The following is an 18421-nucleotide window of genomic DNA, read 5'->3' as shown; positions in this document are numbered from 1 at the left end:
TCAAGTAAAAACAATGTGTTCAGGGTCACGTTGTGGGGGTGGGGGGAAGGGAATGTCCAAAATACAAGTAACAGCAGCCACAAACCCCATCAGTGCACGTATTGCAAAACCGCAGACTTACACTGGCTGATAGCCAGCTATACAAAGCAAACAAAATGAACAGCAGTGTCTAATAATAATAAAAAAAACATACAATGAGCGCATACGGTGTACACATCCGGTCACCTTGCGGTATGTGCGTCATACATATTGCTTCATACATCTTGCTTATTTAGATCGACAGGTAAACAAAAGATTAAAACAAAACAAATAAACAAACACATAAATTGGCCCAGTGAAAATACTGGTGGACAATGACATAAAAGAGGGGTGAAATGTGCTTGGTTTAGAAAGAGAAGAGAGGGGCACCAATACGGTTTCTTCTACTCTATTCTTAAGTGACTGTAAGGCTTCGTCAGTCAATCTATCAGTCAAAAAGGCTTAGCTAAAACAAGACTCACTTTGGTAACTTAGACATACAAGATAAAATGCAAAAATAGAAATAAAAGTAATGATTAAAAAACTCAACACACTGCTAACTACTCACACTCATTGTTTTCTGTTTGTCTTTGCATACATACTGTACGCTTGTCAGCAAGAAAGAACGGGTGAAAGCTCAACATTTTTTCTCAATACAGCATGGCCTTACATTTTTAGTGTTACTGCATTCAGATGTTTAGTAAGGAAATCATCCATGTCTTTGTGGTAACTCTACAGCATCGGTAACTGTAAACATATTAAAATGTCATTTAGCTTTTGAATAAAAGACCAAAGGTCAGTGTGAAAATGTTCTGGTGGCCTCCTAAAACAAGGCCATATAAAACAGAACCCTGCAAAACCAGCAGACATTAAGGTCCCCTTGGTTGAGAAATGAAAAAAAAAAACCTGTCAAATAATCAAACATGCTGAACGCTTTAACAGTTTTGGCTGAGTTCAGCTGAAACAGCTTTCTGACATTTCAAGAATTAAACTTTAAAATGCATGTAAGGAGAAAAATAAAATGACACTTTTTTCCTTTACCCTGACTTAAAAATTCCCCTACCCATCCCCATCCCGCCCATCAACCACAAAGAGGCAGGTTATCGCTGTATAGACTTGAAGAGCTTTTTCCCAAAAATGCTATAAAAGCCATTTGAATGCAACATTCTTACATTTGCTTTGAATATTTTTTGAAAATGAATATATAGTATTTTGAAAAAGAGCTCTTCATTTGTTCAAACACCTTAGAATGGTGTGTGCGTTTTTGTTGTTGTTGTTGTTTTTTTTAACGGCGATGTGATTGTTCAGGCTACGGCGGCCACAAGGTCTTCTTTGTATTTTTGCTGTTGTTCTTGGTCTGTGTGGCGCGTTTCTTGTCCCTCTCCCCTCTGCCTGGCCCAGCAGGGCAGAGCGGAGATGATGAGGAGAGAGCCACCCAGCAGCACACACACACCACTGAAGTAGAAGGCCAAGTCGTAGGACTGCATATAGTCAAAGAAGGAACCTGTGAAGGACAGAGGAGACAAGGGGGAAAACACAAGGTGAGGGACAGGGCTGGGAGGAGCTATCATACGGTACAGTTATTTGCTTATTTCAGCTAGTTATTTTGCCTCATCTGAAGCAAAGCTACTGTTCATGCTAGGTTGATTTTTATTAAACAAGGCCAAACAATAGGTTGGTCTTTTGGTCTTATTTAAATTTGAGTGATGGTTTGTAATTAATTAAAAATATTACTTTCTTTGCTTCTCTGTATCATTAGAACTAAAATGTTGTCTTTCCTTCTGTACGAACAACGGGAGGCTAAATGAGATTACCTGATGTCTAAAAATGCCTTTACCTTTATTATGCCTTTATTTGATAGGACAGTGGGAGGAGGTGACAGGAAGCGAGATGGGAGAGAGAGATGAGGTAGGATCGGGAAATGACCTCGGGATGGAATTGAACTCTGTTCCCCAGCGTAAACAGTCAATACCCTAACAGTTTGAGCCAGAGCCGGGTCCGGAAATTACTCAATCAGTTAAAATGATGGCCCAGCCATGGCTGGGCACAGGACTTCTATGCTGGCAACCCGATTTCAATTCCGGGTAATTTCCGGGTCCGGGTAATTCCGGGTAATTTCCTGATCTTTCCCTGTCTCTCTCTCCTGTCTAGTTTCCTGTCTCTCTCCAACTGTCATGACTGAAAAAGCCACGAAAAAATCTAAACAAATAAATAAATGTATAATTAAAAAAAGATTCAAAATGGCGTCTTACCTACAACAGGTGGCCCCAGCATGATTCCGAAGCCGCCAAAGAACATGAGAATACCGTGCGCCTCCGTCAGCCGTTCAATGCCCACAACGGTTGCGGTAGCGTACGGCGTGATGGACCAGTTGCCCGACATGAAGCCGATGGCTGCCGAGATGACCTGCAGCCCCGCGTAGCTCTTGGTCAGTGGGATGGCCAGCAGTGCCAGCCCCGCCCCTACCGCCGTGGCCGCGTACAGGTGCACGCTATTCATCCAGCGGATGTCGGTCATGGCGCCCAGACCCAGCTTGCCCATCATACTGGCCACCTGATAACAATAATAATACATTTTAAATAACAACGACAATAATAATAATAATAATAATAATAATAATAATAATAATAATAACAATAATAATAACAAAATAATATATTAATAAATCAATCAATCAATAAACAATAATAATAATAATAATAATAGCAATTAAAAAATAATAATAACTACTACTAATAAATACATAAATAAACTAATTAATGATTATTATTATTAATAATAATGATAGATTTTATTTGTAGCACCTATGAAGATACCCAAAGTCATTTTACAGTACAGAATGCTAAACTAGTCGTATGCTAAAACGGCAGCAAGATAAGTAGCAAAACAGTAGAAAGAAATAAAAGTCATCGACACATGTGAAATTGTATTCAATTCAATGCATTAATAAAAAGGCATAGCGGCACGCCACCTGCACAATGGAGACCAGGGGGAAGAGGCTGAGGCCTTCGGCCAGCCCGCTGCTTTGGGCCACGTCCTCCAGGAAGAGGAGAGGTGGGAAGGCCCCCAGGCTGAAGAGGAAGCAGGCCACGCACAGCATGCCGAAGACCCGGTCGCGGAACAGCTCGGCCATGGCGTGTGCGTACGACGAGTAGGAGCGTTGCTTCTTCTTGATGACCTCCACCAGCACGGCGCAGATGGAGAAGCTCCTCTCGAACTGTGGTGGTGGTGGCAGAGGATGAGGAGGAGGAAGAGGAGTCGAGTGTTTATCTCCATCCCTCTTGGAGATCAGAGGGTCCTCCGCGGTCTTCTCAGTTGTGGTCACCGTTGTTGATGGTGTTGATGGTGGCTTGGCGGGGTCAGGGTCTGAGCTCACCACCACCACCTTCTCCAGGAGCTGGCTCTCCTTCTCCTCCACCTCCTTTTCCAGCTCCAGCTCCAGCTCTTTGGCCTTCTCCAGGGCGGCAGCTTTCTGTTTGAGGTAGTAGGCGGGTAGGTTGAGGGGCCTCATCAGCCCGGCGCAGGCAATGATGTTGAGGGCCAGCGAGCCGATGATGAGCAGGCAGCCGTGCAGGCCGAACAGCTCGATCAGCTCGCCCTGGCCCGTGGCATACAGGAAGCCTCCAGCACTGGTACCTGGAGAGAGAGAGAGAGAGAGAGAGAGAGAGAGAGAGAGAGTTTAGTTTAGGTCAACATTATAGTCAATGGTAATTGGAGGGAGAGACTGATAGAAACCTAATTTCTTTGTCTTGACGCTGGTTTGTCTGTCACAAGTACACAGTGCTGTGTTTGACATTTCCTTCCCAATATTTTGAATGCCTGCATTCGTATGCAAACATGTACCCACTGACTAACTGTGGGGCCACCCTGACATTCAACAGCACATGAGAACCAAAGCTGGCAAACACAAAAAGGAATGTGCAAAAACACACAAGAAAAAAACGTCAGCAACGCAGATGTGATTAAGAACGAAGACAAAGAAAATCACTCTCTCCCAGCTATCTCACAGCTACCACACACACCCTCGGCTGTCATTCAGCCGACAATGTCAACACTCTGGGGTAGCAGATAGCAATAGATGGAATGAAATCTGACATGCGTATTGGATTAAGTGAAACGTTAAATGTGAAACGATGCGTGTATGGCGGGGCACATACCTGTTGAGACGATACCAAGGGCCAGGCCACGTCTCTTATCGAAATACTGACAGGTGATTGTCATGGTAGCAGCATAGACAAGCCCACAGCCTAGTCCTGAAAAGCAACACGATAAAGCATCTGAATACATGACACAACTGACACAGCGGGATTACAGGAAGACAATGCTGCTCCTCTTGCCCTCGTTCTTCTTTTGACTGACTCACACAGTACAGAGAGAGCAGCACGCCAACCAGTGACCCACTAACCAGCGTCACACTACTCACATTCCATTCCACCCTCCCCCTCCCCACAAAAAAAAGCAAAACAGGTGTGCTGTGTGGTTTTACCCTTATTGACCTTCAGGTATTAATTCCATTTGTCTGTAGCTAACTACTTACAGTATCTACCTCTGAACTCTACTATATGTGCTCTGCTTGTGCTCTGATTTGTGCCCTCTATTTAGATGTCGCACAGTTTAGAAGCATCTGCCAAGTGTAATGCTAATGTAATTTACTGCGTGTGCATTGTAAACACACTGATGTGTGTCCTTAATTACTCACCTTAATTACTTAATTGTCCTTGTGTACTTAATTGTGTCGCAAATGTAATGCATCGCACATGCATTATAAAAGTAATGGGTGACTCTGGTTCAGCAGCACTGAATACTAGGTAATACAAGGTAATACTATTAGAACCTTATCTTATTAATGTCTTATATCTTATGAATTATAAATTAAGTCTGCCAACTATAGAGAGGAGAATTAACAAGAGATATATTTCTCGTAACTGCATCTGCAATTCATTACATTACATTACATTGCATTTGGCAGACGCTTTATAACCAAAGCGACTTTCAGAAGAGGACATAATCAAGCCAACATCACAAGCAAATACAAAGTGCACAGGAGATATACAGAACAACAAGTGCAATTACAAAGAGGGGTTAGTTTTTTTTTTTTTTTTTTTTTTTTTTTTAAATAAAGAGGAAATAATGAGAACACACACACACAAACACACACTCACAAACTAAACTAAACTAAACATAATGTCAGGATTCTGCCCTGGGGCAAGGCCAGTTCAATCATTAGTCTAGTAGATTCTCTCGAAAGAGGAATGTCTTTAGTTGTTTCTTGAAGGCTGCAAGAGAGGTGCTTAGTCTTGCTGCCTCTGGGAGACTGTTCCACCACTTGGGAACCACAACGGAGAACAATCTTGACTGGGAGTACCTAGAGCGACTGGATGGCAGAGCCAGATTTTGCAATTCAGCAAAATTGTTTCCCCCCATTGACCAATCTGGCGGGTGGGGGCGTCCCCTAGGCTGCAGCCATATCCAGCCTGTGCATTAATCCGGCCCTTAGAATTTTTGTACGTTCCCCCCTCTGTCGGCAGGCACCCCTGCTCTAGCTCACTTACCGACGACTATGCCATAGGAGAAGATGAGGAAGGGGATGTTGGGTGCAAAAGCGCTGAGCATCAGGCCGCCCGCGACCATGACGCCACTGAAGATGGTAACCGGCCGGGCTCCGAAGTTCACCACACATGCACTGCATATAGGACCTTTGGAGACGAGAGGAGAGGAGAGGAGAGGAGGAGAGTGAAATTAAGAGAATAGAAAAGAGAAAGAGGAGACAAGACAAGAGAGATAGTTGCTTATTGAAGAGGTACATCAAAATGAAATCAAAATGAACCACAACAATAGGAAACCATTGGCCAGCCTATGAGCGTCTGTTCATTTAAATGCATAGGCCTACACAATATAACATTGCTGACTGCTCAGGCAACTGAAACCCTCCGTGGCAACACTGGCACTATGGCAACAGACGTAAACAAAGTGCAGGTTTCTATGCCTTTCCATACATTCCAAACCTTCTGGGGATTACCTCTTGTGCAATTATACATGATGGTTTTATGTGGCCTACTTCTGTTCAACTCTGTGTCTGTGAGCCCACAAGGCACAAGTGCATCGCTGATAACATTGGTGGACCATTGTACCAGCACTGGCAGAGCTATTGACGGAGCAGCTTCATGGTTATTGATTGGAATGCAATGGGTAGATCAGTTGCAAAATTGAATGCCGCTCGCTCTTGAATACCCATGTAAGGTGAGGCTACATCACTTCTGTCAGACTGGAGTGACAATGAAGAACAATTGATTGAGGTCAGTCCACTGTGTCATGGCACTTGGGATACGTGTTGGTTATTGCTTTTATATTGACAAGGACACCGACAGGCAAAAAAACAGCATCTTGTTTTTGCTGGCCTACAATTAGAGGCTCTTGATTATGGAGGCCTCTTATTGGTCTACAGTAGCCCAAATTTGCCCATGCATGCATCTGACTCACTTCTTTCCCCAAGTGTCACTCACGAACTTCAATTCCCCTTGAAGTAGTGCTTCTCATGTTATCATTGCACTCAGAGACATAGTTATGGTGTGCAACCACCCCATCCACCCATCCACCTACACCTCAAGCACATGGATTAAAGGCTTTCTGGCAGGTTCAAAAACAGCCCACACCCACGCGTTTAACTCACTTGCAATCAGGCCGACACCAGATACCAGGGAGCCCACCCAGGCCGTCATGCCTTTACCCTCCTGGTAGACGCTGAGCCACTCTGGGTAGAGCACGCCCACGGACTGGGGGGACCCGTAGGCCAGGAGGAGGGCCAGGAAAGATGCGGTCACCACAGCCCATCCCCAGCCGCCGTCCAGGGCCTTCTTGCTCTGAAGAGTCATTTTGTTGATGTTGTTGTTGTTGGTGGTGGTGGTAGTTTGTATGGTGAGGTGGAGAGGGTGGTCTAATGTTTTCTTTGTTGCTCTTGTCCCTGAGGAGAGACAAAGGTGGTGTGGGGGAGGATCATGTTATTGCACATTATTATTGTTATTATTATTATTATAATTATAACAATAATATCACTAATAGGTTAAAAAGAGTTTTTTTTGCAAAAAATGCACATGGAAAAAAGAGGGGAAATCATAATATCATAAAAAAACACAAAAAATAATAATTGGTTAAATCGTTATACAATATATATTGTTTCTATATTCATAAATAAACGTCGTTTATGTCCCCGAAAACCGCACCCTGGTGTACAGTAAGAGTGTACAAGTTTTTTGTCCACTCAGCGTTCTCCCATTTACTTTTGAATGAGCGAGGAGAGTGCATCCCGTGCGGTTACCCTTGTTCTCCAAAGGAGCCAATCAATTGCGCGCACCGGGCGCACTGCACTGACGGAGCGCAAAACTAAGTTTGCGGTCCAATATGTGCATTTTGTGATTAATTTATGTAGGGTGAAAACAACTTCTACAAATACATAGAGCGCCAAAACACGTATAATGTATAAAATGGCTGAACTCCTCGCAATGACAAGACGGATACACCATCTTAATAATTTCGTGCCACTGTACAATAACATTGAAGGAAAAATAGGCAAATGGCGCTCATCTATTAAAAGTGGATCGTAAAAGAACAAGGGAATAATTACTACAACACCAAACACAATTTTGTTGGAAAATAGTTCAAATCTTACCTCAAAATTCCAGCCACCTGCAGAAATACTTTTTTCTATTCGGCCAGCTTCAAAGTAGCCAGTTGGAAACGGCTTGCTGACCGCTAGACCTCGACAAAAACTTTCAATATCATTACGTGTTAAGACAGATGGCTATAACACTAGTGCAACAGCATCTTCTGAGCAGTAACATCCTCTCGCGCACTCTAGTAGCGGTAGCTGAGGCAAGTGAGGGGGAAGGTTGCTGTAGCGGCTTTTGTTGCCGGGTGTTGGAACCGGTTTGAAGCTGTTCTCGCTGGTCTGCCTATTCCAATGCCCAACTTCCTCCTCTTTTAAGACTGGTTATAAGCACAGCTGCCATTAACATCAAAGGATGAGTAGTCGTTTTGGGTCATGAGAAACACTATATTAATTCTCCATACATAAAACATTCAATAGTTACTTAGATTTGATATATTTTAACCTCAATTGAGGTGACCGCTGACTGATGCAATGGACTTCTTCCTGGTAGGTATATGGGCATGCGATGGGGTTTATTCCTGTTCCACAGTTCCCAAATGCTTAACCATACACTTTCTTGCCTTCCATAATGTATGTTCATATCCATGTTTACAGTTTTACATACAGACCTACAATTATTTTCCCTTACACGAGAATATAGCTTGGCCTACACCAGATTCTAGAAGTTCTTTTCAAATCAAACCTGATAAAGCATTGCTCCATGTGTGTGCTTGAGGGTCATCAAAATGATGCTTACTATATAGTATCGTATACCCTTGGGACACAAATTTCAATAACCTGATTCATCTAGGCAGTGGTACTGGATATAAACACATGCCACGTGCATGCTTCCAACCGCAGAGGCGCTGTGTCTCATTTGACACCACTGCCGTTCCAGTCCAAACCGGTTGATGACAATACACGTGCAGTTGTGGGGGTTGCTAAGGTGGGGGAAGGATGCGAATGAGACCAAAGCATCCTTTCAGGACATCCCGACAGAAAGCTATATTTGGAATGTTGTGTTTATTGACATTTCGATACCTATATAATTCAAAGGTTTATAACCGGCATGACGTCATTGTTTACAGTCTCGCCTACTTCAGTGGTTTGAGGTTGCGCGCGCTTGTCCCTCTCCTTTGCAGAATACTGAGAAAGAGGGTGGACACCGCAACTTTAAGAAATTAAAATATGTGAAACACGATACGTCGTGGCAGATTATTTCGACATTTCCAGTCGAAATACTCGCCTGAAAATGGCTGGATAGAGGATGCGCAACGACGCGCGTCTGCTCGCCCGCTCGCATGACTCAATCTTGGGCACGCCTCTTCGGAGGTGGGTCCTCTTTGATGTCGCCTTGCTTCCTCACGTGAGGGGGACGCTCGGGAAATAGGCTAGCGCACCACCGTCTGCGGGGCTTTGCAGAGTGACGCAGCGCAGCGCAGCGCAGCGCAATAATGTGCGTGACAGCTGGAGACCAAGCATGCTACTGTAACTGTAGCCTACAGCAGTTCCCCACCAAGGACGTTGGGTCTTCAGCCAGTCAATTGCACTAGACTGAGCGTTTCTGGCAAACAGGAGAACAAAGCAGCATTCGCTGACACTAATGCAAACCACAGGAGCCTGGTATAGGATCATGACAGCAAGGAAATGGTGTGTCAGGCCACCCATGTTTCGAAGATTACTCTGTAAACCTATTACAGTTACGGCTGATTTATTTGCTCACAAATTCAACATCGTTTTAACCACAATACACCGAAAGGCGCAGGCATTGTGAAGGTATACTACATCATTAATCAGGAGCCAACCAATTTGCGTAAGACATTTAGAAGATAATTGAGAGTAAATGAAAAAGGAGGAAGACAAGTTTGTTTCCAAGAAAGATGACACCATGTAAGGCGTGTTCACATCCTGTGAGATTTTGTGCCACAAATGTATACCACCATGTCCTGTGCGAGAAAAAGTCTCAGTATTATGCCCCAACTGAATGTCAGGGCAAGCACCTGTGCCTACCTATATGACCACTGATTGAGCTTTCTGCTGCTATGAGTGATTGTGTGTGTGTGTGTGTGTGTGTGTGTGTGTGTGTGTGTGTGTATTTATTGTACATGTATGTATCAGTATGTTTGTGTTTTTACTGCAGTGTGTGCGTGTGTATTGTGAGTGAATTGGGTCAGAGAAAGGATGTAGGGCCTAAATTCATACGTTTTAGTAGGCCTATGTTAGTTTGTACTGCACATTGTGTGCGTGTGTCATTATTGTCAGTGTCTTATCTACAGTATATGTTTAGATGATTGGAAGCTGGTCAAACACAATTTCAAACGTCTGTGCTGACCCTGTTACATAGATCTTTGACAATAGACAAAAGTAAACTTTTACTTTGACATAGGCATTATTTTGAAGACTAGATTGAGTGAAAATGGCCCCTCATGATGCAGCCTACCTGCCAATGTCTGCTTGTACATCCGGAACAGAAATATTTTCACAAATGCCATGACACACCAAGGAAGAGAATTGCCAAAGCAAATATTCACTCTCAAGTACAGCTCCTGCGTAAAAACTTATATCAGGAAAACGTTAATCAACTTTCATTGATTGTAGACTCCTGGCCGACATTTTACTATTCCAATCATTTGCCTACATATTTTGGGCTTCAAGCTCTCACAAAAACCATGAATTGAGGAATTAGAATATTGTGAAGAAATCATTTTCTCCAGAAAATAAGAAAGAAATTCAGGTCACATCAAATCAGTTGAAATGTAATACTTTCTAAATTACTTGAGAATGTTCCATACCTGTTAGGAATCTCTTTGCCTTAATCACTGCCATGATGCGTTTATAATTGAAGTCAATGGCAGTGGCATTGCATGGGAGTCATGGAAGCCCATATATCCTTGATGCTTTCCTGTCCGTTGTTTTTTATTTTTTTTTATTTTTTATCTGGTGAACCCACACTTCCCTATTCCCTCCTCCCCTCATACCCCAAAGTTTTCCATGCCACGTTTTGGTGTTATGGGCATTCTAACTCACCAGGTATATCATCCCATTGATTTTCAATGGATTTTTATTTCTGGCTAATTAGAATGCTCATACCACCAAAGCACCAAAACGTGGCATGGAGTTATTTTATTTTCACTTGATTAAATGACACCGGTGCATCTATTGGGACTTCTAGTAGATCAGGGGTGGGGAACCTATGTCTCGAGGGCCGTTTACCGTTTTATCCGGCCCCTGACATAATTTTAACGTTATGCACCTTCATGAGCAGTCATGGGTAAGCGATTAGGGTGTCAAACTTGTAGCCCAAAGGTTGCCGGTTCGACTCCTGACCCGCCAGGTTGGTGGGGGGAGTAATTAACCAGTGCTCTCCTCCATGACTGAGGTACCCTGAGCATGGTACCGTCCCGCCACACTGCTCCCTTGGGGCGCCATTGAGGGCTGCCCCCTTGCATGGGTGAGGCATAAATGCAATTTTGTTGTGTGCAGTGAACACTTGTGTGCTGTGGAGTGCTGTCATAATGACAATGGGAGTTGGAATTTCCCAATCGGGCTTTCACATGACATATGACGTTTTGGGCATACAATTTTATATTCAGGGGACCTAGAGAAGGTGTGGCCTGTTTTAAAGGTGGCCTTCAATATTGGCCTTAAGTGCAGGGGAAAATCCTGGTTTGTGTTCATAGTACAGCCCTTGGAGTACTTCTATGGCCCTTGGAGGAATTTGAAGTGGGCTCTCGAATGAAAAAGACTCCCCATCCCTGTATTAGATGATTTACCACAACCTCAAGGTCAACTTTTAACCTGGTTTACTAATAACTTAGCCAGGTTCTTGGTATACTCCCCTGGTTGCTTTAGACAAAGTGGTGTATAATAAGTACCAGTGACAGAACATGGACCACATGTTAAGGCGTTTAATTGTTTTGATGTGGGGATAAGCTAGATTATGCTTACATTTTTTCGAAGATACCACAGTGAGTTAAGGCTCCAAGGTGATCCATCCGATAATGAGGGCTATACACAAGCAAAACTTTACATTCATTTGTCAACAGTCTTGAAATTAACATATTTTACCAGAGAGAAAAGAACAAAACAAAGACTAACAAATAAACGGAAAAGAAAACAGTCTGAGGAAAAAGAGAAAAAACCTGATGTGAGTTCTGGTAAAACCATGAAATGTGTTGAACACATCCTTTTAAAACTTTTTTCAACAATCAAATAAAGCATATTTACAAGGCAAACGTATAAAAAAGGTTTACAATATATCATCTGACAATAACACTGACTCCCAAACCAGACAATCAATTCCTCACCCTCCCAAAAGCGCTAACTAAAAACAAAAACAAATATAAATCCGCATATAGAGTGTCCTTGTGCCACTGTTATGAAAAAAAATAAATAAAAAAAATAAAGCACCAACACAGCACACACTCCTTCATCTACCAATGAAACAATTCATTTGTGTCATTGTTAGTTGCGGTTGGTCACACACCAACACCACCACGGTCATGGGGGTGTGAACCATAACAATCCCACAAGAGAAGTGTTGTGTGCTTGCGCTTGAGTGTATTTGAGTGAACAGGCCACAGTGTTGCCATGGGCATATGGAATAGAAACAAAGACAGACAAAAATAAAACAAGAGGAGAATGAAAATTAGCAGTATGTTGAAACATCTTCCTTTCAGTGTTTTTTTTGTTGTTGTCACAGATGTAACTCATGTCACCAGTTCAAACTTTGCAAGATCTTTGCTTGGGTTTTGCTATTGCATTTGCTTAGGTTTGATTTTATAATGGAGTTTTTTTTTACAGACACTACAATAAATAAGAGAGAGAGAGAGAGAGAGAGAGAGAGAGAGAGAGAGAGAGAGAGAGAAAGAGAGAGAGAGAGAAAGAGAGAGAGAAAATATTTTTTGTCTACGTAAGTGCTTTGTGTTGTTCTTCTCATGAGTCAGTCTGACATAAAGGGAGACATGAAAGTTTTGTCGGTCTACTACCGTCTTAGACATGACAGAATCTTAAGACAACATTAGCAACACATTCATGGAAAAGTCCCCCCCCCCTGTTTTAGAACTTACAAAACATTCAAAAGACAATCCATCTTATTTACAGTCACGAGTGATCTTGATCGGTTCTCCTGCCATATGAAGGGTCACATGGAAGTCTGCATGAACATCACAGTGGTACCAGTGGAGAAGCTAGAGTACAGTCTTATAAGATAATATCCCTACTGTGATTCTTCTGCTCATTTTCATACCACAGGCCAACGAGACTCCAAATAACAAAAATGAGGTTTCAGAGAAAGTGCTTTCCTGTAGAAAGATATAGTATTCGTACATGCCAACAGAGCTTCCTGCGTAATTTCCTACTGAGGATATGACTGTCGTTACTTGTGACTTATTTCAGACTGGCATCATGTACAGGTGTATGTAGCTCACGCTAGTGCATTCTGTGTTGTGGTGCAACGCCTTTTCAAGTTAAGTCGTGCTCCTCAAACGCAGTGGAAAGGCACATATGCATTTTTGTCAAGTGATGATGTTTGCACAGTTTTCCCAATGTGTTGTTATTTTCTGCTGCTACAGCAAATTTCTGTTGCTAACTGCGAAAAAGATCTTCTCTGCCCAACCCAAAACCATGCCTAACCCTAACCTGTCAGTAAAGCAATATTTCTGCTTCTTTACCTTTGCCAAAAACAGCAAAAATTGCGAAAAAAATGCGAAAATTGTGAAAAAAATGCGAAATTGTGCCCAGACCAAAACCATCCCTAATCCATACCTGTCTCAAGGCGTTGTGGAGCCATGTGTTAACTTGCAAAGGCATTGTGCACAAACGCAACAGCCGATTCAAAATCGGCTAACTTGTCATGATGCCATGTTGCTTATTTAAACCATGTTGAGGATTTAAAGACAAAAAAGTCTAGTAGTTCACCAGCAGCATCACTACAAAAATATCAAGCCTCAATCCTGAAGATTCGTAAAGGGGCCCCACAAGCTGAACCCTACAAACCAAGGGGACCCCGTTTTTATTATTTCTTTCTAAATAAGGGTCTAACGCTCCAGACTCTACAGGGTCAGAAGCTATCTCTTGCACTCATTCACTGTACAGGTCAACTGTCAAGCTCATTGTCAAACTCATTCAAATGGGGTGCAGAGACAACTCAACTACCTTCAATTGTTAATGCACAAAGGGAAGAAAAAACAACCACACACACCTTTAAAGGCCTCCAACACTACTTTCTGCTGTCAGCTACTGCAACCACCCTCTTCACACAGATTTTTTTCTAGCTGAAGTCAACCAACTGAAACTGCATGGACACTGCATACACACATGAACATACCTTTGGGGTTTTGAGAAAAAGCCAAAGCGGAGGGCGTTAAATCGTACCTTTCAAAAGTCTGAAAAATTCATCAGTACCATTTCTCTCTGTTCTTTAGCAGCTAAATCATGGAAGGTACTTTCTCTAGGAGGTCATACAGGCACAATACTAAATGTCGATGATGATGGTGATGAGTGTCGTGTAGGTTTATATATATAGTAGCTAATGCCATTGATGTAAACCTGTCAGAAAGAAATGAAATGAAAATCCCTTTTCTTCTTTGAAGTTCTTCGAGGTCTTAATGCCATTCATACCAGGGGGGGTTAAAAAAAGAGGGACTGCAATGTTGCAAGCACAGAGGTTAGGATGTGGACGTGGTCATCAAAATGACAACTGAACTACTGCATGTCAACAGCCGACACTTCACCCCCTTTTTTGCGTCCCCCTTGTCTCTCAAGAGATGGATGCACAGGAAAGCCTGCATGGTCTCAGTGCAAGTCGACAAGGTAAAATGTTTATTTGGGTAGTGTGTGTGTGTGTGTGTGTGTGTGTGTGTGTGTGTGTGTGTGTGTGTGTGTGTGTGTGTGTGTGTGTGTGTGTGTGTGTGTGTGTGTGTGTGTGTGTGTGCGAGAATAAGAGGGCTGGCGTGGGAGAGTGTTTTCAGCCTTTGGCCTAGATGCACAGTTGCTTGTTTTGTTTGTGTGTGCATTTGTGTGTGTGTGTGTGCGCACGCGTGCAAGTGTAAGTGTGAGCAGTCCCATCCGGTGGAGGAAGAGTAGCAGGAGGGGGAAGTCTGAGGTGGTGGCGCAGAAGGATGATGACGGCAAATCATGCGTCTCGTGCCGGTTGAGGAGGCGGGTGCTGGGGCTGCTGCGAGGTTGATGGTTGGCCGGCGGAGGACTGGCTGGGCGGGCCCAGAGGAGGGTGGGCTGCGAGTATGCTGGACTGCATGTTTGGGGAGGGAGGAGGGGTCGGCCGCTTGAACTTGTCTGGACTGTTGCTGCGCCTCGGGGAAGGCCTCTGTTGTGGAGAGAGAGAGAGAGAGAGAGAGAGAGAGAGAGAGAGAGAGAGAGAGAGAGAGAGAGAGAGAAGGGGGTAGATGCAGAGGGATGGAAGAAAATGAATAGAAAACACAGAGAAAGTACAGAGTGATGAGAGAGCGATAAAGCGATAGAGAGAAACAAAGAGTCCAAAAGAGGCAGGCAGAGAAAGAAGAGGGACGAGTTAAGTAGAAGAGAGTGATGCAAAAAGATAGACCTCAGAAGGGACAAATGAGAAGGGACAGACACAAATTGGGATATAAAGACAGTAAAGATGGATGGGGGAAGTGGAGAGAGAGAGAGAGAGAGAGAGAGAGAGAGAGAGAGAGAGAGAGAGAGAGAGAGAGAGAGAGAGATAGAAAGACAGAGAGAGATGGACCACACAGAAGGCACAGAGGGAGTACAGAGAGCCAGAGATGAACAGAGGAGGCGGGTGAAAGAAGAAAGCATGAAAACAGATTGCGTGAGAAAACAGAGAGAGAGAGAGAGAGAGAGAGAGAGAGAGAATGAAAGAAAGAAAGAAGGAAAGAAAGAATGAAAGGAAGAAAGAAAGAGACACACAAACATGAAAATCTGTCCCACGCATACGCTTGGGGTCATCTGAGAGGAGCTCATACGCTCATACGGGCCCCATTCAGGGCCAGATGAGGTCAGTCTGCTGGGTAACCAATAGCGATACAAGGACACAGCTCTCAAGTGTTTACTCTGGCCCTGGCCTCACGTTCCCTCAACACCCAGACACGCTGGCTACGGGAACCAAACACAGTGCAACTAGCTCCCATACTCTTTATTAGTGCTGGATCCAGTTCAAGACATGGGCCCTGTAAGGTGAATATTTTTTCTTTAAATTGCTCTAGACAAAACGACATTTCAATTGCAGTGGCTTCAGAACTCAGACACCGCAATCAGGTAGTTTCCACGCATTATTAAATGAGCTTGCCCCAGCAAGTCCCACTTAATGTAATCCCTAAGTCCTGTCAATTATTATTGCTTATTATCTGCCGTAAGTCTGGAAATTTTAAAACGTCAGAGAAAGAATATCATCCCGACAAGCCGAATTTGGCCGCCATAGTTTGTAAAGAAGAAAAAAAAAAAAAAAAAAAAACGGAACGATTTCCGTTTTTTTTTTTTTTTTAAACCGTTTTGAAAAACGATTTCCTTCGCATTTTCCTCCTGGAGTAAATACATCCTGTAGAGAAAACCATGAGTGCTTGACAGACAGAGGGATCAAAAGCCTAGTCAAGTTGTTGTAGGCCTAATTAACTTGGGTTTAGGAGCAATAAAAAAAAACTTCAGAGAAGGGACAGTTGGGATGAGTTTACTGACACTATCCACGCTTTGTTTTACAGTTGTATGATAATGAGTTAGGCGACAAGCCTTCATTGACACAAGCAGAGGAGACATCGGGCTGCATATAGAAATGAATGTGAAATGAATGTGAATATAGACATAAATGTGTAATATGGTATGTTGTTCAGCCCTTTTACTGGGAGGAATTTTGAAAAACTGGCCCTGTGACCAACACCCCTCATGTAAAATGTGTACACCTATGTGTGTGGGGAAAAAAGGCATAGCCTACTCTCTTAGACCCTTTTTGTTTGTGCGTTAACAATTTCACTGTGCTCCTAAATTCTTATCCTAATTCCTATTTTTTTTCATTGCATAGACCCCTGCATGAAGGACGAATGAAAGTGTGTTGCAAACAGAAATGATTTTCTGTACTGCATTTTCAAATATATATTACAATGTACTACCATACATGTCATGGGTAAAATGTTATGTAATTTCTCAAAACATAAATGGCTGAAATGCTGGCCTATAGCTTCTCCATGCAGCAATGTCATACTCATTGTTTTGTCGTATGATCACCCACTGTAGACGTAAATGGCATCCAGTTCAACAAATAGGCCCTGTAAGGTCAACATTTGTTGGCCTTTTTTAGCCAAAATGTAATAATGGCTTTAAAATTAAATTGTCATCCTCTGTATTATGATTTGGAGTTGGCTACGGGAACCAGACACAGTGGAACTAGCTCCCCATGTCTTTATTATTGTTTCATTAGCTGCATTAGCTGCATAAACCACCTCCAGTTCAACATACAGTATCTTATAGGCCCTGTTGGGTCAAAACATGTTGGCTTTTTTTCCAAACATGCTCTAGCCAAGCTTTAATCAACCATTTTTCTTTAAATGGCCTTCCTCTTTGTTCCAATTTAGAATTGTCTAGATTAACATTTTGTTTAGGATTTCATAGGCTTTTCTTATATTTCTTATATATATACAAAGATGACCACCTCCCCCCCCGCTTCCCTGCCAAAGTTCCATTTCTATTTTGGTAGTATTGATGGTATGGATTGTAGGCTTGTAGTCTGGGGCTCATTCAGCAGCCAATGACACAGGAAAAACTGTGCTGGTAGAGGGAAGCACACATCATACAGAACCACTCCGGTGAAGACAAGCAAGTGAGGGTATATGCATATATAATATCTACATACATTGGATCATGAAGTGAAACACTGTGCTAAATATGTAGAGAGGATAAACATCATGTTGTTCTTGCCACACACCTTAAAAAACAAGTGTGAACTACCTAGAGAAGTGGCAGCTGAGAAATTCGCCATGGCCCTTACAATTCCTAGACACAAACATCATCATAATTCCTGGGATAGGCATGAGGAGGGCAAGGTATGCTTTTGAGGAATCTCACGCAGCCGGAAGCTGTTCTGCAATAACAGGTGAAAATTCACTGTTACATGCCAAAGGGGGTGTTGCTAAGTACAGACTGTGAGGGTTGCCAAAATGTTCTTTAGCCTTGAGGCCGCTACCCGCTTACAAATTGTCAACTATGTGCAAATCAGACAAGCCCAAATGTATTACTCTTAACACAAGTGACAAATATCTTTATGTTTCCTGCTGGAGCGTACTGACTATGAAAAATGTTCTTTAGCGCTGACCCTTTACCCATTTGCAAATATGCCAGATAATCATTTTTCCTCATTTAAATGGAAAATGTGTTGACATGAGTGACAAATATCTTAATGTAAAGCCCTACTTGAGGGGAAACATATTCTTAACACATGCTGCATCACATGAAGGGGAGATTATATTGCAAACATTTGAGACACTTGTATCATGAGGCATGACGCAGAGATGTGTTTATAAATACGTGTGTCCACGTACTGCATGTGTAGGTGCAAGTGTATTTGTGTCTGTGCGTGTGCAACGACACTTGAACATGTGCATCTTTATATTAATACACAATGCAATTCGGCATGGCTTAACGTATATGTGCATGTTGCCGTCACTTCCTATTTCTTTCCAGCAGCCGAGAAGCTAATCTATAAGGTCCCTTCTTTTTATGTGTGGGTGCACACATGCGTATTTAACAGGCCTTTGTGTGTGATAGTGAAAG

General features: G+C 42.8%; 2 protein-coding genes across 2 annotated transcripts in view; both read right to left on the bottom strand.

Annotated features, from left to right (window-relative positions):
* slc16a9b (solute carrier family 16 member 9b) overlaps positions 1-7974 on the bottom strand; it is an 8111-nt gene extending 137 nt beyond the window's left edge. Inside the window, exons 1-7 of the mRNA XM_063221193.1 lie at positions 7685-7974; positions 6689-6979; positions 5571-5714; positions 4176-4271; positions 2990-3654; positions 2271-2571; positions 1-1522 (exon numbers count right to left, since the gene is read on the bottom strand). The exon at positions 1-1522 is cut by the window's left edge and continues 137 nt beyond it. Coding sequence (XP_063077263.1) covers positions 1323-1522; positions 2271-2571; positions 2990-3654; positions 4176-4271; positions 5571-5714; positions 6689-6890 — 1608 coding nt within the window. The 5' untranslated portion in view covers positions 6891-6979; positions 7685-7974 and the 3' untranslated portion in view covers positions 1-1322. The remainder of the gene's footprint in view (positions 1523-2270; positions 2572-2989; positions 3655-4175; positions 4272-5570; positions 5715-6688; positions 6980-7684) is intronic.
* A 3579-nt stretch (positions 7975-11553) lies between these two features.
* Positions 11554-18421, bottom strand: part of ccdc6b (coiled-coil domain containing 6b) — a 94699-nt gene continuing 87831 nt past the window's right edge. Inside the window, exon 9 of the mRNA XM_063221919.1 lies at positions 11554-14990. Within this exon, the coding sequence (XP_063077989.1) occupies positions 14799-14990 (192 nt within the window). The 3' untranslated portion in view covers positions 11554-14798. The remainder of the gene's footprint in view (positions 14991-18421) is intronic.

This window comes from Engraulis encrasicolus, chromosome 17 (genome assembly GCF_034702125.1).
Source record: "Engraulis encrasicolus isolate BLACKSEA-1 chromosome 17, IST_EnEncr_1.0, whole genome shotgun sequence".
Classification (NCBI taxonomy): Eukaryota; Metazoa; Chordata; class Actinopteri; order Clupeiformes; family Engraulidae; genus Engraulis; species Engraulis encrasicolus.
The sequence above is the reverse complement of the archived record's forward strand: the minus strand, read 5'-3'. Positions and strand labels throughout refer to the sequence as shown.